The sequence below is a fragment of the Balaenoptera musculus genome, chromosome 13 (genome assembly GCF_009873245.2).
Source record: "Balaenoptera musculus isolate JJ_BM4_2016_0621 chromosome 13, mBalMus1.pri.v3, whole genome shotgun sequence".
Classification (NCBI taxonomy): Eukaryota; Metazoa; Chordata; class Mammalia; order Artiodactyla; family Balaenopteridae; genus Balaenoptera; species Balaenoptera musculus.
This window is the reverse complement of record NC_045797.1, coordinates 25,568,594-25,590,240: the sequence shown is the minus strand read 5'-3', so window position 1 is coordinate 25,590,240 and position 21,647 is coordinate 25,568,594. Positions and strand designations below refer to the sequence as shown.

The 21,647-nt window shown below is 40.4% G+C and overlaps 1 protein-coding gene across 2 annotated transcripts; it reads left to right on the top strand.

The window, feature by feature from the left end:
* Nucleotides 1-6,855: 6,855 nt before the first annotated feature.
* On the top strand, nucleotides 6,856-17,120 carry TPRKB (TP53RK binding protein). 2 transcript variants are annotated; one of them, XM_036872422.1, is made up of 6 exons: nucleotides 6,856-7,120; nucleotides 9,640-9,799; nucleotides 14,258-14,380; nucleotides 15,723-15,899; nucleotides 16,594-16,629; nucleotides 16,794-17,120. In XM_036872422.1, the coding sequence occupies exons 2-4, from the start codon at nucleotides 9,659-9,661 to the stop codon at nucleotides 15,894-15,896; spliced, it is 438 nt and encodes a 145-aa protein (XP_036728317.1). In that variant the 5' UTR covers nucleotides 6,856-7,120; nucleotides 9,640-9,658; the 3' UTR covers nucleotides 15,897-15,899; nucleotides 16,594-16,629; nucleotides 16,794-17,120. The 2 variants fall into 2 exon arrangements, with proteins under 2 accessions (XP_036728317.1, XP_036728316.1); XM_036872421.1 differs by lacking the exon at nucleotides 16,594-16,629.
* Nucleotides 17,121-21,647: the final 4,527 nt, after the last annotated feature.

Genomic DNA, 21,647 nt, shown 5'->3' with positions numbered 1-21,647 from the left:
ATCAACAGCTTATTGAAAACCAGTCTCCTTTTGCTATCTCGTGTCTCATTTATTCTTCAACACACTGTGTTTCCGGCTTCTGCTCACATCACACCACTGAAAGTCCTCTGGCTAAAGGGACGAGCAACCTTTTTTAAAGGTCTTTAGTGGTCTGTTTAAGCTTTTAAATTTTTTATTTTTATTAAAAAAACACAGGTAAGTATTGGGTTGGCCAAAAAGTTCGTTTGGGTTTTTCTGCAGGATGTTACGGAAAACCCAAACAAACTTTTTGGCCAACCCAATAGTTTAAAATTCAAATAGTTCTACCGAGATTTCCATGAAAAAGAGTAGTCTTCCCATCAGCACCCCTGCCCTATCCCCTGATTGTCACTCCCCAAGGGTAATCACTTTAAGTATTTTTGCATTATTTTCTACCCAAAGGCAACCACTTTAAGTATTTTAGCATTATTTTCTAATATTTGCCTCCATATTTAAATACTAGGCTTATATTACCACATCTTGATTTTTCAGTTTCTGATACTATCTGTTGACTTCCTACTGTGGAAGATGAGAATTTAGCTCTTTCACATCATCTGTCCACATACACACTTCTGTTCCCCTCATCTTTTCAGGATAGTTATTTCCCAACTTTTGGTTAAATCAATATTCTAAGTTTATGTTATTTGCTAGGTAAGTATCATTCACCTCTGAACCATCATGTACGAGTATGTCTCCATTCTTACACCATTTTGTCCCCTTCATTTTTGTTTGTGTCTTTTCCTATGAACCTATCACTAATTCGTCCTCCAAATCTCTAACACCACTGTAACATTTCTCAGTGTGGATAGGGTAAACACATCAGATTCTTTTTTGTTTGAAATCTTTCCTGGATTGATTGGACTTGTTCTTGACCTGTTCTAGGTTGGGCACTGTTTTTAGTTTGCCAGGGCTGCCATTAAAAAGTACCACAGACTGGGTGGCTTAAACAACAGATGTTTATTTTCTCACAGTACTGGAGGCCAGAAGTCCAAGATCAACGTGTTGGCAGGGCTGGTTTCTTCTGAGGCCTCTCTCCTTGACTTGTAAATGGCCATCTTCTCCCTTGGTCTTCACATGGTCTTCCCTCTGTGTCTACGTCCAGATTTCCTTTTCTTATAAGGATACCAGTCATATTGGATTAGTGCCCACCCTAATGACCTCATTTAAACTTACCTCTTTAAAGATGCCATCTCCAAGTACAGTCACATTCTGAAGTCCAGGTGGTTAGGACAACTTCAACATACGACTTTTGCAGGAGCACAGCTCAACACATGACAGGCACGTTGGTTGTTCTCTACACCTGGGGCATAGCTCTTGCCCTGAGATTTCTCTTTGCCTTCACCCTGGTCCTTTCTTGTGCCCCTCTTCTGTTTCCTGGATCCACAGCTGCTGCGTTCATGGTTTACTTTCCTGTTTGGTGGAGCATATCCTTCCATGGTTTCCCAAGGATTAATGGGATGTAAATTTTTTGAGGCTTTTGCATGTCTGAAATGGGTTTATTTTATTCTTCCACTGCATTGATAGTTTGATAGACTGTACAATTGTAGGTAAGCACTTTAAAATGCATTTATTCATTGTTTTCTATAGTTCATTGTTGCTGTTTGAAGCCTTGTGCTATTCTGATTCCAGAACTTTTATTTGTGACCTGTAATTTTTCTTTCTGCAAGCTTTAGGATCTTTGTTTCAGGTGTCCTGAAAGTTCATGATATGACTTAGTGTGGGTATTTTTTAAATTCATAATGCTAGATACTAAGTGAGGTCTTCCAGTCTGGCAGGCTATATGCATCAGTTCTGGGAAATTTTCTTTTCACTTTATCTTCTCTATTTTCTTTTTGGGGAACTTCTATTAGTTGACTATTGGATTTTCTGAAATGTACCTCTAAGTTAATTATATTTTTTCTTTTATTTTCCATTTTTAATCTTTCCTTTCTTCTTTTTTTTAAATCACAAGAATTTTCTCAGCTTTATTTCCACCCTTCTGTTGATTGTTTAGGTTTTCTGCTACATATTATATACATATTTTTTCTGCTATATGTTTTTTTTTTAAAATAAATTTATTTATTTTTGGCTGCATTGGGTCTTTGTTGCTGCACGCAGGCTTTCTCTAGTTGCGGGGAGCGGGGGCTCCTCTTCGTTGTGGTGCACGGGCTTCTCATTGTGGTGGCTTCTTTTGTTGCCGAGCACGGGCTCTAGGGCACGCGGGCTTCAGTAGTTGCGGTGCGTGGGCTCAGTAGTTGTGGTGCACGGGCTTAGTTGCTCCGCGGCATGTGGGATCTTCCCGGACCAGAGCTCGAACCCGTGTCTCCTGCATTGGCAGGCGGATTCTTAACCACAGCGCCACCAGGGAAGCCCCCTGCTATATGTTTTTAATCTCCAAGAGCTACTAGCTCTTCTTTTCTGAATGGTTTTTTTCCCAGGTACTTCATTCTTTTATTTTTTTAAATGAATGCATTATCTTTTCTCTCTCTAAAGTTATCAATTTTTAAGTTTCTTCTGTTCCCTGTGTCAGCTGTTTTTGTTTTTTGTTTTTTCCTGTTTGTTGATGCCTTTCTCTCCTGTTAGATGTGATCTTGAAATATCTGGTGATCTTTGCCTGTCATTTAGTACTTAAGATTGAGGCACTCAGAGCTGATGGAAGTGTATGGTAGACTTGTAATAAGGTGGTCAGTCACCTTGACTTTTTTGTTTAGCTTCCCCTTGCTGCACACGATTAGGTTTATTTTTCTCCATTCTGAGAGTTAATATCTTTGAAATTTTTATTGCTGTCTCTCTCTCTTTCTCTCTCTTGTCTACCATTCATCATCCCTCCCATTCTCTTGTGAGTTCTTAATCTTTAGGAGTCTTATCTTCTTGGTAGGGTTTGAGTAAAAAGTAGAGATATAGGCATGAGTTCAATCTAGCCAGTGTAATGAGACTTTGCCAATTAAGTTGGTTTTGGGTTTAACCTCAGTCTGGTAAGCTTGATTTTTATGCATCATGTCCCAAGAGTGTAGGCCATTCAGTGCCCTAAGTCATGATTTGGACCCACAAAATCAACTACAAACACTCCTGCTATGGAGGTAGGCCCTATCTAGATCCTGCCTGAACCACCTTTCTAATGTAATTCTAACAACTGCCCCAGAATTATGTCCTAAAACAAGCTCGTTAATGTTATTCCCCTCTTGGAAATCTTTAATGGCTTACGGCCTTCAGAATCCATTTCCAAATCCTTGTCAGGGCCCTGTGTGATCTGACTCCCAGCTGACTTTTCAAAGCCTCTGCTGTGTTCCACTCCATTCTTCAGTGTGCCAGCCATTTCTTGACCACAACATTATACATGTTTATGCCACGGTATCTTTGTCTTTCAGGTTGTTCCCTTGGCTATAATGGCTCTCCTATAGCCTCTGTTAACAAATCATTCTTGAAGCCCCCTCTCCTCAGTAAAGCCTTCTCTCCCAACCCTACCCCCTACTGAATTACTCCTTTTTCTACAAGGTACCTTGTATCACTATTTAGCATTTATTTCATTTATATCTCCTGTTATGTGAAACATAGGTTCTAAGAATGGTCTCAGATTCCCTCAACCTCCTCCTCCTCCCTGAAGGTGCCATCTGCCACCTGGACCACACTCCCCTGTTTTGCCTTTGCCAGCAAACCTAATTAGCACTCTCTAAGCTGACTAGAGCCCAAGTTAAACTCTGGGCCTCCATACCAAGCCCTCTCCATTCTCAGCCATCCCTCCATGTTAGAGTTGGAGGAAATGCTACATATCAGGCCACAACTCGCAATGAGAAGCACACACACTGCAACAAAAAGTAGCACCTGCTCGCCACAACTAGAGAAAGCCTGTGTGCAGCAATGAAGACCCAATGCATCTAAAAATAAATAAATAAAATTTAAAAATAATAAAATTCATAAATTATTTGTTAATAAATCTGGCAGTCATAGCTGTTAATTTTTCAACCACGCATATGAGACCAAGAAGTACCAGAGCTGTTCCACTGACTTGACATTGAGATCCTACAAATATTTATACCTTTTAGGAATACAGAGATGTCAAGTAACAGTTTATCAAGAAGTACAGGTTTCGGGGCTTCCCTGGTGGTGCAGTGGTTGAGAGTCTGCCTGCCAATGCAGGGGACATGGGTTCGAGCCCTGGTCTGGGAGGATCCCACATGCCGCGGAGCAACTAGGCCCGTGAGCCACAATTACTGAGCCTGTGCGTCTGGAGCCTGTGCTCCACAACAAGAGAGGCCGCGATAGTGAGAGGCCCGCGCACCGCGATGAAGAGTGACCCCCACTTGCCGCAACTGGAGAAAGCCCTCACACAGAAACGAAGACCCAACACAGCCAAAAGTTAAAAAAAAAATAAATAAATAAAAAGAAGTACAGGTTTCATTTGGGGGGTTATTTTCACATGACACAGGAATGGTTCCAGTTGCTCACATTCTTACCAGCACTTATATTGTCAGTTTTTTCATTTCTTTGAGCTGTTCTAATACAGATGTAGTGTTGTCTCATGATTTTTAAAACAGCTTTAGAGATATAATTGACATATGATACACTGTACAACTGTTAAAGTGAACAGGTTTATAAATTTGACATGTATACATCCATGAGACCATTACCACAATTAAGATAGAACACATCTATTGATATTACCCCAAAGTTTCCTAGTGCCCCTTTGTAATTCGCCTTTTCCACCCCAGGCCCCCTATCCGAGCCACCGGTGATTTGCTTTGTCACTATAAATTAGTTTTATATAAATGGAGTCATACAGTATACACTATTTTTATGTCTGGCTTTTTTCTTTCAGCATGACTATTTTGAGATTTATCCATGTTATTTTATGTAGCAATAGTTGATTTCCTTTTTACTGCCAAGTTGTATTCCATTGTATGGATATAGTTTGTCCATTCACTTGATGAACATTTGGGTTGTTCCCAGCTTTTGGTGGTCACAGACAAGTCACTGAACTGGGACAACTTTTTTTTTCTATGTCTATTTTTTAATTGACTTTACTGAGGCATAATTTTATAAAATGTACTCTTTAAAAGTACATAATTTGATGAATTTTGACAAATTCATACTCCCTTTTAACTAACACCACATCAAGATATAGAACATTGGCTTCACTGCAAAGGTTCCCTTGGGGGTTCTTTTCAGTCAGTGTCTCCCACTTGCCCATTCCTAACAACCACTAATTTGCTTTCAGTCACTCTAGAATAAATTTGCAATTCCTATAGTTTTATAGAAATGGAATCATACAGTAACATAATTTTAGTTTCTTGCTTTTTTGCTGAGCATGTTTTTAGATTCATCCATGTTGCAAGCATGTTCATTCCTTTTATTACAGGACAGTATTTCATGACGTCAATTTACCACAATTTGTTTATCCATTGATGTGTTGTTGGGCATTGGGTTGTTTCCAGTTTGGGGCTATTATGAGTCAAGTTGCTATGAACATTCACGTTCAAGCCTTTGTGTGGACACGTTTTCACTTCTGGGTAAATGCCAAGGAGTGAAACTGCTGGGTATGGTAAGAATACATTTAATTTTTTAAGAAACTGCCAACCTCTTTTCCAAAGTGGTTATACTATTTTATACTCAGACTAGCAACGTGTGAGGGTTCCAGTTCTGCATGTATGACAACACTTGGTATTTAAAAATTGTAAGGTCTTTTAAATTTTAGTCATCTTACGGGTATGTAGTAGTATCTCATTATGTTTTTAATTTGTATTTCCCTGATGACTAATGATGTTGAGCATTTTTTCAAGTTTTTATTGGCCTTTCATATATCTTTTGTGAAGTGTGTTCAAAAATGTCTCCTATTCTTAATTAGGTTGTCTCATAATTTTTGAGTTGGAGTTCTTTACATAATCTGGATACCAGTTTTCTGTCAGAACAATTTTTTTTTCATATATACTCCCACTGTGCTCAAGCCACAAGGTTCTTTGCTCTTTCTTAAATAGGCTAAGGCCATATCTGTCTCAGCCTTTGAACACCCTTTGTTGCCTGGAATGCTGCTCTTCAAATACACACAGAACTTGCTTCCAGACCTCCTCCAGTCACTGTTCAAATGGCCCTTTTTGGAGAGATCTTTCTTAACCATCCTATTTAAAATAGTAATACCCACGGCCTGACATTACCCCGTTTCCTCTGGTTTTTTCTCCATAGCATATATCCACCCTATTTGTTATTTACCTGTCTTTTTGTTTAAAGAAAAGTATTGACCAACATGAGCCCCAAGCATAAAAAACATGGAAAATAATTCTCTACAGCCTGTTCAGCGGATTACCTCCTCTTTTGGAGGCTGATACACTTAAGGATGACAAGTCAAATTTGTGAGCCTGCTGGATGAAGAGGTTGATTCCATTAACGTACTGTCACCTCTCTCTGAAATACCTCAGGTAGGTCGCCGACTGTGTTCGGCTCCAGGAGATCCTTCCCCAGTGAGCATACCCAGAACAAGAAGCAAACTGAATCCCGCCTGCCTCGAAAAAGAACTGTTGAATCTCGAGCAGCGGAGACGTACGTAGAGCTCATTGGAGCCAATACTTTGCACGGGAAGAAACTGAGGACGTCTCGTCCAAGGCCAAGGTGCTTAAGGACCGGGAGAAGACCCACACCCATCCCTCAGCTTCCGGCCCCGCCCGAGGAGTCTCCCCTCCTCCCTCGCCGGAAGTGGCGGACGGAGCCCCGGCTCTCCTTCGCGTCCGCTGATGCGATTCAAGCCGGGGAAGAAGGGTGTGCCGGGAGGGCGGAGAAGGGGCGCAGCTGAGGTTGATCTTCCGGAAGTTCAGGACTTTGTTTCCGTGGGGAAGATCTTACGAGAAGAACAGGGGGGCGACGGTGAGTCCTCGCTGAGCAAGAGCTGGCCGGGCGGGAACGGAAGACGCAGTCCCGGCACCCATTTTCTAGACAACGGATGTGATTCTCGGCGTCCTCGTTTATCGAGCGCCTCCCGAGGCCCGGCCCTGGGATGCAGCCGGGCAATGATCGGCTTAGTCTCTCCCTGATGTATCAGCTGACGATACATCACCCTGATAAGGCCGCGACTCACCAAAGTTGTGACAGAGGAGCTCGTGGAATAGGGAGCTAGTCCTGGGTTGTGGGCGCGCTGGTAAGTGGACTCTTACCGGCGAGTTGAAGGGAGGGAGGATTGCATCAGGGGAACTGCCTGTCCTAGAGGGCGCGCGGGGGCGGGAGCTTGGTGACTTGAAGCTGAGAAGTCAAGTGCGGTGGTGGCAGAATGAGCGCGATCAGGGGAGGGGTGCGCTAGGAAGCCGAAGAGGGAGGAAGGGCCCAGATCATAGAGTTTGGAACGCCCGTGGGTGGAGGTTGGATGATAGGAGGGCAGGAATTGTGAGGCGACCACTTCTAGGAGGTCACAGATGTAGATGAGAGATGGTGGCCTACGGTGGAGGCAGTGGGTATAGGAGAGAATTGGAGCTGTCAAGATGATATTTAAAAATTGACAAGACTTTTGGATTAGATATGGGATTTGAGTGAGAGGTTAGTATCCAACTATGATTCGAAGTTTCTGACCTGAGTGAATTATATAAAACAAAACAAACCATTTTGACGTTTGCTAGGGGGCCTTTTTCCCCTAGTGTAAAAACAAAAACCACAAAAAATTTTTTCCTCCCTGGTTATATGTACTCGTTATATTTTGTGTGCACACTGCAGAAAATTCAGAACATACACACAAAAATATTTTTTATAGAAAACAGTAAAAATTACCTGCAATTCTGCTATCCAAGATGGCCGTATTTTGGTGTGCTTCCTTTATGTTTTTGCTTTCTGAGTGCATCTTTTTGTATAATTGGGTATACATTCTGTCTGTATCTATTCTTTTTCCATTGGACGTTATCATGATAATAAAGGTTGAACTGCTGTGTGCTACGACATTATTCACAAATTTTATTCTTTCCTGATTGTAACAGAAAAGATCAGATGTAATTCCAGCAAGTCAAGGCTAACTTTTTTTTTTAAACCCCACATTTGTTTATTTATTTATTTTTGGCTGTGTTGGGTCTTCGTTTCTGTGCGAGGGCTTTCTCTAGTTGTGGCAAGCAGGGGCCACTCTTCATCGCGGTGCGCGGGCCTCTCACTATCGCGACCTCTCTTGTTGCGGAGCACAGGCTCCAGACGCGCAGGCTCAGTAGTTGTGGCTCACGGGCCTAGTTGCTCCGCGGAATGTGGGATCTTCCCAGACCAGGGCTCGAACCCGTGTCCCCTGCATGGGCAGGCAGATTCTCAACCACTGCGCCACCAGGGAAGCCCAAGGATAACTTTTTGTTGTATTTTTCTTTCAATATTTTTTCTTTTTGTGTACCTTTTAAAAACCCCACAATTTATGTCACATTTTGTGTTTTGTTTTCCAGTCAGATGTGAAGTACTTAATGCTATTTATTGCTATATTTACACATCCTTAACTACTCTTCAAGACTAGTTTTTAGTGGTTGTTTAGTAAAAACCAATCCCCTGTTACTAGTTAGGTAGGTTTTCAACTTTTTACTCTTAGGATGATGAGAAGGACATCTTATTACATAAATCCTCAGATTGCCAATTTATTCCTTAAGAAAAATGCTAACAATGGAACCTCCTAGGTAAAAGGATAAAATGAACCTATAAAATTGCCTCACCCGGGCTTCCCTCGTGGCGCAGTGGTTGAGAATCTGCCTGCCAATTCAGGGGACACGGGTTCGAGCCCTGGTCTGGGAAGATCCCACATGCCGCGGAGCAGCTGGGCCCGTGAGCCACAACTACTGAGCTTGCGCGTCTGGAGCCTGTGCTCCGCAACAGGAGAGGCCGCGATAGTGAGAGGCCCGCGCACCGTGATGAAGAGTAGCCCCCGCTTGCCACAACTAGAGAAAGCGCTCGCACAGAAACGAAGACCCAACACAGCCATAAATAAATAAATAAATAAATTAAAAAAAAATTGCCTCACCCAAATATCTCGCTGGGACTTTAATTGAAATTGTTTTAAAGATCAGATTTTTGCAGTGTTTAGTTTTTCCATTTCAAAGATAGATTATGTCTTTCCAGTTACTTGTCTTTTATGTCCTTTTCTTGTTAAATTTATGTCTATAAAGGGTCAGTATTATTATTTAAGAATTGTACCCTCTTGGCTAAATTCCCATGTGTGAAATGAATATCTTTGAGTTGTGTCATACTTTCTTCTATAAGATTATTTTCTTTATATTTGTGCCTAGGTTCTGCTAAAATATAAATAAATGGTGAGATCAGAAAGCTAAAAAGACCAAGTTAGAGTGAGGTTTCCTTAATGCTATAAGTAACCTGTGGTCTAAAAAATTTTTGGTTTTCTGCTCCTAGTTGTCTGTTGGGAAGCTGCCCTTCTTGCATGCATCAGGGCCTGCCTTATCTGCACTGCCAGGGGGCCAGGTGTCAACCTTGATCCTTTCCCAGGAATGGCAAAGGAAGCTAGAAACAGCTCGAGCAGGGTTAGGAAGACAGTGTCTCATGAGAATGCCAAATGTTTTGGGGTGGATTTTTCTAGTTTAACAGTTCTACATCTTATTATTAAAGTTACTTTAATATATTTAATTGTTAGTAAGGATATTTGTTTGTTAGTGACTTACAGTTGTTAACTTTTGGTCTTTTGGTCTTGTGCAATAGAATCCTGCTTATCGATGAAATGCAGTTGACACATCAGCTGGACCTATTTCCCGAATACAGGGTGACCCTTCTGTTATTTAAAGATGTAAAAAATGCTGGTGACTTGAGAAAAAAGGCCATGGAAGGTGCCATTGATGGCTCATTAATAAATCCTACCGTGGTAAGTACTCATGGGAATGAGTGAACTATATGGGGAGTTTAAGAATATGATGATTTTTCATGACGTTATAGGTGGGCCTAAAATTGTTATCTTCAGGTAAAAAGTTCTTGTCCAAGCTGTAGAGTGGAATCAGATTTGGCCGGCCTTGAATTTAACAGTGAATAGAAGCTGAAGTGCCAGGGACTGCCCTTGGAGATGTGAAAGGTCGTCTAGCTCTGATGTGATGGCAGATGCCTGGATCTCCATCTTCTCTTCTGAACTAGAAAATCTCTGTAAAGGAGGCATTGCATAGTGGTAGAATCAGCAGGACTTAAATCCCAGATATGCCATTTATTATGACTTTGAGCAAGTGGTAGCCAACCTTTATATAGTGCTTATTTGGTTCCTGGCATTGTTCTAAGTTCTTTACATATACTGATAACTCACGTAATCTTCACAACAACCCTGTGAAGTAAGTATGGTGATTATCTGCTTCTACAGATAAAACACTAAGGAATTCACCCAGGTTCCCTCGGTGGTAAGTGACAGAACTGGAATTCCAGCTCATTCTTTGCCTTGGTTTCCTCATCTATTGCATGTGAATAATGATACAGATATCATAGGGTAGTTTTGAGAAGTATAGAAAATGAAGGTAAAATTTTTTTTGTTTTTTGTTTTTTAACATCTTTGTTAGAGTATAATTGCTTTACAATGGTGTGTTAGTTTCCGCTTTATAACAAAGTGAATCAGTTATACATATACATATGTTCCCATATCTCTTCCCTCTTGCATCTCCCTCCCTCCCGCCCTCCCTATCCCACACTCTAGGTGGTCACAAAGCACAGAGCTGATCTCCCTGTGCTATGAGGTTGCTTCCCATTAACTATCTATTTTACGTTTGGTAGTGTATATATGTCCATGCCACTCTCTCTCTTTGTCACATCTTACCCTTCCCCCTCCCCATATCCTCAAGTCCATTCTCTAGTAGGTCTGTGTCTTTATTCCCGTCTTGCCCCTAGGTTCTTCTGATCTTTTTTTTTTCTTTTTTTTTAGATTCCATATATATGTGTTAGCATGCGGTATTTGTTTTTCTCTTTCTGACTTACTTCACTCTGTATGACAGTCTCTAGGTCCATCCACCTCACTACAAATACCTCTATTTCGTTTCTTTTTATGGCTGAGTAATATTCCATTGTATATATGTGCCACATCTTCTTTATCCATTCATCCGATGATGGACACTTAGGTTGCTTCCATGTCCTGGCTATTGTAAATAGAGCTGCAATGAACATTTTGGTACATGACTCTTTTTGAATTATGGTTTTCTCAGGGTATATGCCCAGTAGTGGGATTGCTGGGTCGTATGGTAGTTCTATTTTTAGTTTTTTAAGGAACCTCCAGACTGTTCTCCATAGTGGCTGTATCAATTTACATTCCCACCAACAGTGCAAGAGTGTTCCCTTTTCTCCACACCCTCTCCAGCATTTATTGTTTCTAGATTTTTTGATGATGGCCATTCTGACCAGTGTGAGATGATATCTCATTGTAGTTTTTTTTTTTTTAATTATTATTTATCTATTTTTATTTTTATTTTTTTGGCTGTGTTGGGTCTTAGTTTCTGTGTGAGGGCTTTCTCCAGTTGCGGCAAGGGGGGGCCACTCTTCATCGCAGTGTGCGGGCCTCTCACTATCGCGGCCTCTCTTGTTGCGGAGCACAGGCTCCAGACGCGCAGGCTCAGTAGTTGTGGCTCACAGGCCTAGTTGCTCCGCAGCTTGTGGGATCTTCCCAGACCAGGGCTCGAACCCATGTCCCCTGCATGGGCAGGCAGATTCTCAACCACTGCGCCACCAGGGAAGCCCCTCATTGTAGTTTTGATTTGCATTTCTCTAATGATTAATGATGTTGAGCATTCTTTCATGTGTTTGTTGGCAATCTGTATATCTTCTTTAGAGAAATGTCTATTTAGGTCTTCTGCCCATTTTTGGATTGGGTTGTTTGTTTTTTTGTTATTGAGCTGCATGAGCTGCTTGTAAATTTTGGAGATTAATCCTTTGTCAGTTGCTTCATTTGCAAATATTTTCTCCCATTCTGAGGGTTGTCTTTTGGTCTTGTTTATGGTTTCCTTTGCTGTGCAAAAGCTTTTAAGTTTCATTAGGTCCCATTTGTTTATTTGTGTTTTTATTTCCATTTCTCTGGGAGTTGGATCAAAAAGGATCTTGCTGTGATTTATGTCGTAGAGTGTTCTGCCTATGTTTTCCTCTAAGAGTTTGATAGTGTGTGGCCTTACATTTAGGTCTTTAATCCATTTGGAGTTTATTTTTGTGTATGGTGTTAGGGAGTGTTCTAATTTCATACTTTTACATGTAGCTGTCCAGTTTTCCCAGCACCACTTATTGAAGAGACTGTCTTTTCTCCACTGTATATTCTTGCCTCCTTTATCAAAGATAAGGTGACCATATGTGCGTGGGTTTATCTCTGGGCTTTCTATCCTGTTCCATTGATCTATATTTCTGTTTTTGTTCCAGTACCATACTGTCTTGATTACTGTAGCTTTGTAGTATAGTCTGAAGTCAGGGAGCCTGATTCCTCCAGCTCCATTTTTCGTTCTCAAGATTGCTTTGGCTATTCGGGGTCTTTTGTGTTTCCATACAAATTGTGAAATTCTTTGTTCTAGTTCTGTGAAAAATGCCAGTGGTAGTTTGATAGGGATTGCATTGAATCTGTAGATTGCTTTGGGTAGTAGAGTCATTTTCACAATGTTGATTCTTCCAATCCAAGAACATGGTCTATCTCTCCATCTATTTGTATCATCTTTAAATTCTTTCATCAGTGTCTTATAATTTTCTGCATACAGGTCTTTTGTCTCCTTAGGTAGGTTTATTCCTAGATATTTTATTCTTTTTGTTGCAATGGTAAACGGGAGTGTTTTCTTAATTTCACTTTCAGATTTTTCATCATTAGTGTATAGGAATGCAAGAGATTTCTGTGCATTAATTTTGTATCCTGCTACTTTACCAAATTCATTGATTAGCTCTAGTAGTTTTCTGGTAGCATCTTTAGGATCCTCTATGTATAGTATCATGTCATCTGCAAACAGTGACAGCTTTACTTCTTCTTTTCTGATTTGGGTTCCTTTTATTTCTTTTTCTTCTCTGATTGCTGTGGCTAACACTTCCAAAACTATGTTGAATAATAGTGGTGAGAGTGGGCAACCTTGTCTTGTTCCTGATCTTAGTGGAAATGGTTTCAGTTTTTCACCATTGAGGACAATGTTGGCTGTGGGTTTGTCATATATAGCCTTTATTATGTTGAGGAAAGTTCCCTCTATGCCTACCTTCTGCAGGGCTTTTATCATAAATGGGTGTTGAATTTTGTCAAAAGCTTTCTCTGCATCTATTGAGATGATCATATGGTTTTTCTCCTTCAATTTGTTAATATGGTGTATCACGTTTATTGATTTGCGTATATTGAAGAATCCTTGCATTCCTGGAATAAACCCCACTTGATCATGGTGTATGATCCTTTTAATGTGCTGTTGGATTCTGTTTGCTAGTATTTTGTTGAGGATTTTTGCATCTATGTTCATCAGTGATATTGGCCTGTAGTTTTCTTTCTTTGTGACATCTTTGTCTGGTTTTGGTATCAGGGTGATGGTGGCCTCGTAGAATGAGTTGGGGAGTGTTCCTCCCTCTGCAATATTTTGGAAGAGTTTGAGAAGAATAGGTGTTAGCTCTTCTCTAAATGTTTGATAGAATTCGCCTGTGAAGCCATCTGGTCCTGGGCTTTTGTTTGTTGGAAGATTTTTAATCACAGTTTCAATTTCAGTGCTTGTGATTGGTCTGTTCATATTTTCTATTTCTTCCTCGTTCAGTCTCAGCAGGTTGTGCATTTCTAAGAATTTGTCCATTTCTTCCAGGTTGTCCATTTTATTGGCATAGAGTTGCTTATAGTAATCTCTCATGATTGTTTGTATTTCTGCAGTGTCAGTGGTTACTTCTCCGTTTTCATTTCTAATTCTATTGATTTGAGTCTTCTCCCTTTTTTTCTTGATGAGTCTGGCTACTGGTTTATCAATTTTGTTTATCTTCTCAAAGAACCAGCTTTTAGTTTTATTGATCTTTGCTGTTGTTTCCTTCATTTCTTTTTCATTTATTTCTGATCTGATCTTTATGATTTCTTTCCTTCTGATATCTTTGGGGTTTGGTAAAATGTTGAGAATATGGCCTTTCCCATAATAATAGCCCTCAATAAGTGTTGCTTCAAAACTTTTTATTATTTATCTAGGTTGCTTGCAGCTGTAAAATTCTGTGATTTTCTAAACACCATAAGCCCTTGAGATTTTGAAAATTTTGAAAATGTAGTCCATAGGAATTGTGATGAAGCAAAACAGCCTGACACTGGAGTTACCATGATATAGGGCATATGTCTTCAGAGTACTCCAGATTCTCTGTGTGTAATTCTTTTTGTTTTCTTTGGTAGATTGTTGATCCATTTCAGATACTTGTGGCAGCAAACAAAGCAGTTCACCTCTACAAACTGGGAAAAATGAAGACAAGAACTCTATCTACTGAAATTATTTTCAATCTTTCCCCAAATAACAATGTAATTAATATGGAATTTACTTACTTTATATCTTTTGACCTTGTCATGGTAGCCTTTGTACTCAGTGTTGGTTTGGAGCCTGTTGTTAGTAACAAACGAAAATAATAGTGAAGAAAGAATGCTGGACAGAGAGTTGAGGTTTAGCATTGCCTCTTACTAGACAAATAAGCTTTGGAGTCACTTCACATATGAGTAAACTAAAGTTTAGCTAAATTAAGTGAGGATAGTTTTATTTGTCCTTCCTGACCATATAGAGTCAGGAAGATCACTCTGAATTATATTTAAATCTAATGATAAAAATTAGGCATGGATATTTGTGTGTTATCATGTGTATCTTTCGTTCTCCCCATGAACTCTTTGAGGATAGAACCCATGTCTTTTCCATACACCAGAAGCCTGCCTGGGACCTAGAACAGCCCTTTAACACATGCTCACACACCCAGTGCATAGGAAGAGTTTGTGGTTTGAGATATTGATAGTAATCAAAGTTATTGAGTTAAAAACATTCTACCTGGGGCACATTTGAAAAAAAAATGCAATTTTGCTGACGAAGTTTTAGTATTACTACTACTATTAACAACACAATCAAGTGCTGACATCAAGAGAAAAGTTAGGAAACCCATGGCATAGTTTAAAATACAGATGTTTGAAAAGTTTATAAAATGTGTGGTAATAGAATTCCCCAGTACCTGGGGGAAAATTACTGGGTAACTATTGTTTCTTTGAGATCACTGAAATAACTCAGGAGATTGTACAATTCATAAACATCTGTCCCCTACCCTGTTCCAGCTGTAGGGGCAGAAGAAACAAATATGTTTCTGAGGAAGGCAGATGAACAAGACAAAGTCCAAATGCTCTAAGATAATTGATATAATGGGAATAATAATGCAAATCTGTGGGAACAAAGAAGCAATTCATTCTGTAAGGAGGAAAGTGCAAGGGGAGTGACATTTGAACTGGACCTTGAAAGATGAGGGCACTCCAGGCAGAGGGCAAAGTGTGAGCCCAGGCAAAAAAGTATGAAATGACGGGAGCCCCAAACAGTCCCGACTGGCTAGAGGGCAGGAGTGCACGGCTAGAGGGTCACTTAGGTCCAGGGGGAGTGGGTGTTTGTGCACCGTGCCAAGTCCAGGCTTGAATCTATGGGAATGAGGCGCAGCTTTGAGCAGGGAGGACTCAAGAGGCAGAGCTGGTAGATATTAGGAAGGGATTGTTGGAAAACTGTAGACAGAGAAAACCATTAGGATATGAAAAATAAGAATCTGACCAGGGAAGAGCACAAATGGGGAGAGATTTCAGATGTTGAAACTACTGGTTTTATTGTCTTTTTATTCCCCCTTAGATTTCAGAGGCCTTGAAAAAATTTGGTATCTCGGCAAATGACACTTCAGTTCTGATTGCTTATATTGAAGAGGGAGAAAAACAAATAAATCAAGAATACCTAATATCTCAGGTAGAAGGTCATCAAGTTTCTCTCAAAAACCTCCCTGAAATAACAAATATTACAGAAGTCTAAAAGGTTTGTAAGCCTGTATTTTTAGAAAGAGCATAATAGATGTGGAATAATACTGTTTGCTTATTGTACACCAATGCTTCTATATATTTTTTTAACTTTTGAGAAAGGTTAATGTAATTAAAAGTTACTTGAAAAATAATTATAGATGCAAAGAATTGGAAATGCAGGTTTATGTAACATATAATTAAAAACTTAGTTGATGCATTCTTTTTTTATATATATAAATTTATTTATTTGTGGCTACGTTGGGTCTTCGTTGCTGCACACGGGCTTTCTCCAGTTGCGGCAAGCAGGGGCTACTCTTCGTTGCAGTGCGCAGGCTTCTCATTGCGGTGGCTTCTCTTGTTGCCGAGCATGGGCTCTAGGCACGCGGGCTTCAGTAGTTGTGGCACACGGGCTCAGTAGTTGTGGCTCTTGGGCTCTAGAGCACAGGCTTCAGTAGTTGTGGTGCACGGGCTTATTTGCTCAGCAGCATGTGGGATCTTCCCGGGCCAGGGCTCAAACCCGTGTCTCCTGCATTGGCAGGTGGATTCTTAACCACTGCGCCACCAGGGAAGCCTGATGCATTCTTTTTAAAAGAATAGATAATTTTAAATATCTATATCTTACGTAGTACATTTGAAATGTAAAATGTAGTATGAAGTTAATGTCTATATGTATGCTTTTAAAATTGGTACAAATGTATTTCTATGTTTAGAGAGTTATCACCATAACTGCAATTGAAACTTTTGACGTAAGTGATGAATTGTCATCTACTTTCCATATTTTAATCACATTGTGATTTTACACCATTATCCCAATAATTGAGTAATAAATAAATTCACATATACATGCTCGTGTAATGAAAGTAGTACATGAATATGTCAGCATGTCATAGTCTGTCTTTTATTTTTACAGATATATAAACTATCTTCACAAGAAGAAAGTATTGGGACATTATTGGATGGTATCATTTGTAGAATGTCAACAAAAGATGTTTTGTGAATGACAGAAATATTAAAAGTTTTCAGCAATTATAAAACAATTCATTATTTTTTCCGGATTATAAAATCTATTATGTTTGTTGTAGAAAATTTTAAAACACAGAATGGTAACAAAGAAAAAACAAACACAACCATTCCTGATCCTATCTCTTAATATTTTAAAAGATAACCATGGTTACTGTTATTTGTTATTATCTTCTAGTCTTCTGTTTCTGTTCAAATATATTTTATTTTTATGTAAGTGGAATAATTGCTAACATTTATTGGGTGTCTACAATGTACTGAGTTCTTGTCTTCATGACTTTATATCCCTCAGCTCATATTCCTGCACTTACTTCTGGCTACTCCAGCATTGCTGTTCCAAGCCTCCTGGTTCCAAGTTTTTACATGCAAGAATTCATTTAATTATCACAGCATCATATGAGGCAGATACTGTTAATACTCCCATTTTACACAAAGGCAACTAAAAGGTTGTAGAAGTAATAAATAACTTGCCCAAGGTTTTACAGCTAAAAGTCATGTTTTATAAATGCTTTGGGTTTTTTTTTTTTCTATTTTGTCTTAAAATATGATTGTGTCAGTCAAGATAGAGTAGGTTAGGGGTCAGCAAACTTTTCTGTTCAGGACGAGGTAGTACGTATTTGCGGTTCTACAGGCCATATGGTGTCTGTTGCACCTACTCAGCTCTTGCTGTTGTAGTGCTGAAGCATCCACAGACAGTATATAAATGATACACACAGGGGGCTTCCCTGGTGGCGCAGTGGTTGAGAATCTGCCTGCTAATGCAGGGGACACGGGTTCGAGCCCTGGTCTGGGAAGATCCCACATGCCGCGGAGCAGCTGGGCCTGTGAGCCACAATTACTGAGCCTGCGCGTCTGGAGCCTGTGTTCCGCAACAAGAGAGGCCGCGATAGTGAGAGGCCTGCGCATCGCGATGAAGAGTGGCCCCCTCTTGCCACAACTAGAGAAAGCGCTCGCACAGAAACAAAGACCCAACACAGCCATAAATAAATAAATAAATAAAAATTAAAAAAAAAAAAAGATACAACTGTATCCCAGTAAAACTTTATTTACAAAAATAAGTGATGGGCAAGATTTGACCAGAGGGCAGTAGTTTCTGGACTCCTAGGTTAGATTAGGCTGTAATTTAGGGTCCCTAAAGCTCATTGGTTTCATACGACAAAAGTTTGTGTCTTGCTCACTCCACATAGCCACTGTGAATCAGTAGGAAGACTCATTGCAGTGACTCAGGAATCCAGTCAGCCGAAGGCTTTATGTCAGCATGCGCTCTGTGGGTCACTGCACAGCTGGAAGTCATGCTCTGAGTTACATGGTGGCTCTTAAAGCTCCCATGTGGAAGTGACAGATATCGTTTATCTCATGTTTCACTGTCCAGTCACATGGCCATGCCAACATCAAAAGGGGTGGGGGAGTGCGATCCTGCACCATGATAGAGAATGGAGAGGTAGAAATCCTTAGGGGAGAAACATATATTTCCATTGTGGTCATAAATAATAAGGTACCAAAGCACATCGTTAGCATTTCTTGCATGTGCTGTGCTAAGCTCTTTATATGCACTGCCTCATATAGTCCTCTCTACAATCCCAAGAGATTTTACCACCTTCAAGGAAGCAAATTTAGTCTCTGAGCTCTATTTCAAAAAGTTTCAAACCTACAGAACAATTGAAAATAATACAATGAACATCCATGTGACTTTCATGTTGATTTCTCTATTTGTTAACATTTTGCTACATTTGCTTGCTTTTCTGAAATATTTGAAAGTAAATTGCAGACCTCATGACACTTCACCCTACATTGTGTTTAGTTGTCATGTCTCTTAGTCTCCTTTAATCTAGAACAATCTTTTTTTTTAAGATTTTTTTTGATGTGGACCATTTTTTATAAATATTTATTCATAAGTATTTTTATTTTTTAAAATATTTATTTATTTAATTTGGTTGTGCCGGGTCTTAGTTGCAGCAGGTGGCTCCTTAGTTGTGGCACGCAGACTCCTTAGTTGCAGCATGCCTGTGGGATCTAGTTCCCTGACCAGGGATTGAACCTGGGCCCCCCGCATTGGGAGCGCAGAGTCTTAACCACTGTGCCACCAGGGAAGTCCTGATGTCGACCATTTTTAAGGTCTTTATTGAATTTGTTACAATATTGCTTGTGTTTTATGTTTTGGTTTTTTGGCCACAAGGCATGTGGGATCTTCGCTCCCCAACCAGGGATCAGATCTGCACCCCTTGCATTGGAAGGCAAAGTCTTAACCACTGGACCACCAGGGAAGTCCCATAGAACAATCTTTCTTTCTTTCTTTTTTAAGTGATGTTGACATTCTTTGACGAGTACCCTAGATGTGTTTCAGAATTTCAGAATGAGTTTGTTCATGATTCAAGTCAGTTTTAAAATTTTGGGGAATGATAGTAGATAGATTTTGTGTCCTTCCAGTTGTATGTTGTTGGGAAGCACATCATGTCAGTTGGCCTCATCATTGGTGATACAGTTTGGTCACTTCATTAAGGTGGTCCCCAACCCCTGCCAGACCTCTCCATTATGAAGGCATCTTTTCCCCTGAACCTTAGGGAGTCAAAGCTGCCCTAAAGCTCAAAGTGCTTGTGGTCAAAATTAAAACTCAGATCTATCTGAGTGACCCCTGATTCTATGCTTCTAGTGACTCCACACTGCTTCTTCCCTTGCCATCACTCTCAAACATGTTTTTATCAATGTGAAACATCACATATGTAATTCTATTTTTATACAATAACATTGCTTTCAATTTTTCACTTTGCTTTTGCAAATAAATCTCTGTACACGTCTCTTTCTTTAGGATAGCTTCCCTGAAGTGGAGTTATTAGGGAAGAGGATATGAATTTTTTAATACCAGAAAGGTGCCATTTTGCACTTGTAATTGGCACAAGTGTGCCAGTCTCAGCAGACTCGCCAACAATGCCTTTTAACTTTTCAACATTTTCACCATTTTGAGTTGTCAGACTACTGGTGAAGTTGAACTGTTTATTAGTTTGTTATGAAGAATGTTTTGAAAGGGTTTATTTCTGTAACTATTTATAATGTTTTCAACTCTTTGTGAGCCTCTGGGTGAAGAAGAAAAAAGAAAAATTAATGCCATTTCCTGGGAAAGAAGTTAACGTAAGCACCACAAGCTTTTTCTCTAAAAAAATTGATCCAATTTAGGAACAATGTTCTTTGTTCCTAAATTAACCAGGTTGCTTCAGAGCCTAAAGGCTCCCCAGCAAAAGCTCCCCAGTAATTATAGAGACTTTGGTGCTGGCAGAGAAGGGATGCAGTTTGGTAGGACACCCTTATCTGGCTCCTTAGTCAAGGGTTACATATTAAAGTAAAAAGCCAGCTGTCTCTGGGATAAGGTGAGGGAAGGGGGCTCTGTTACCCAGGCAATCATTGTTAATCCCCCTCTCCCCAGTCTTGGGAACAACTAAGGCTGTAACTACAGTGAAATGGTCTTTAACCCCCTATTCCCCTCCCCACCACACACTCAGAAGAACTACAAGAACTGCTCCTAAGCCTTGTACCTTCTTTTTAGAAGGAGCCTCATGGCTCACAGGCTATTTCAGGCCTCCTGCTGCCATTCTCATTCTGCTTTTCCCCTTGATGACCTTTCCACTTGTCTGCAAACTACAGTAGTCAATTCCTCTGCTCTGGAACCTGTGCTGGGGTTGCAGCTGCTTCCCTGCTCCTGGCTTTGTTTTGCTGACTGACGTGCCATCTGTACTCCATGTTACAATACTGAGTAAAGCACAACTCTCTAGGTTGATTGGGTGCAATGAGCAAAGTTTGTATTCATCAGATTTGCCTGTTCTTGTTTTCATAATCCTCTGTGCCAGTAGTCTCCCATTGTTCCCTCCAGGTCACCCTTCATCTTTCTCCACTCTTCTCTCTGCCCTGGAGGCTGACTTACCTTGTACCCAGCAAGAGGTCCTCCCTTCCCCTTGGCTTCTACTTGGGTTTGGCCAGTGTGTGTGAAGGGGGGAGGCTAGCAGGAGAATGAGGCCAGGGTGTTTATTCTCCTGGCCCCTCCCTGCAAGGACCCCTAGGCTGGCTTTGGCCCTGAACCTCTCAGGGCGGTCTGTGCTACTCAACTCCTGGGTCAGACTCCTGTCACCTCTCCCTCCGCCTCCCTTCAGGCCTCTGAGCAATAACAGGCCTGGTTCCCCTCTACCCATCCACACCTTCATAATTAGGCCCTTTGGTGATCTATATCTGTAAAATCAGCTCAAGTTATCCTAATTTGAGTGCTGATACCATCTCCCTTTTGCTAAATTTGTTAAAAGGTTAAGTTAGGTTAGATTAGAACCATTTCTGTAGAGCTGAATCATTGTTCTAGGATTTCTGAACATCCTGCCAAGGACCTATTAGTCCAGTTTCTCTCCCCTTGAAATAATTTGCTGTTATTTCCTCTCATTCGTCTCTTTTAAGTGATGAGTTCTCAGTGGGAGACCAGGGCATTGACCTGAGGCTAGGTTACTGGGAGCCCCGATGAGAGATCAGGGGAGATGGTGTTCTTTCCAGGACATTTTCCTTCTCTTTCTGAGGCTTCTGAAACTCTATGAGTCTTGATTGTCTACCTTCCATTTCATTGGCCCATTTCTGGACTGAGCTGGTCTATTAGGCAAGTGTTCCTCATAAATGCAAGCATGGGATTTCATTGACATGCTGCTCTCAAATCCCACTACTCTGGGAATAACAGTGATTCTAAAAATATAATTACCTATTATAATCAGGCTCCTAT

Bases quoted from the DNA above. Each gene is read 5' to 3' on its own strand.
- TPRKB (XM_036872421.1), top strand. From the start codon at position 9,659: ATGCAGTTGACACATCAGCTGGACCTATTTCCCGAATACAGGGTGACC. The intron at 9,800-14,257 runs GTAAGTACTCAT...TTTCTTTGGTAG, and splicing joins CATTAATAAATCCTACCGTG to ATTGTTGATCCATTTCAGAT. The intron at 14,381-15,722 runs GTAATTAATATG...ATTCCCCCTTAG, and splicing joins ATCTTTCCCCAAATAACAAT to ATTTCAGAGGCCTTGAAAAA.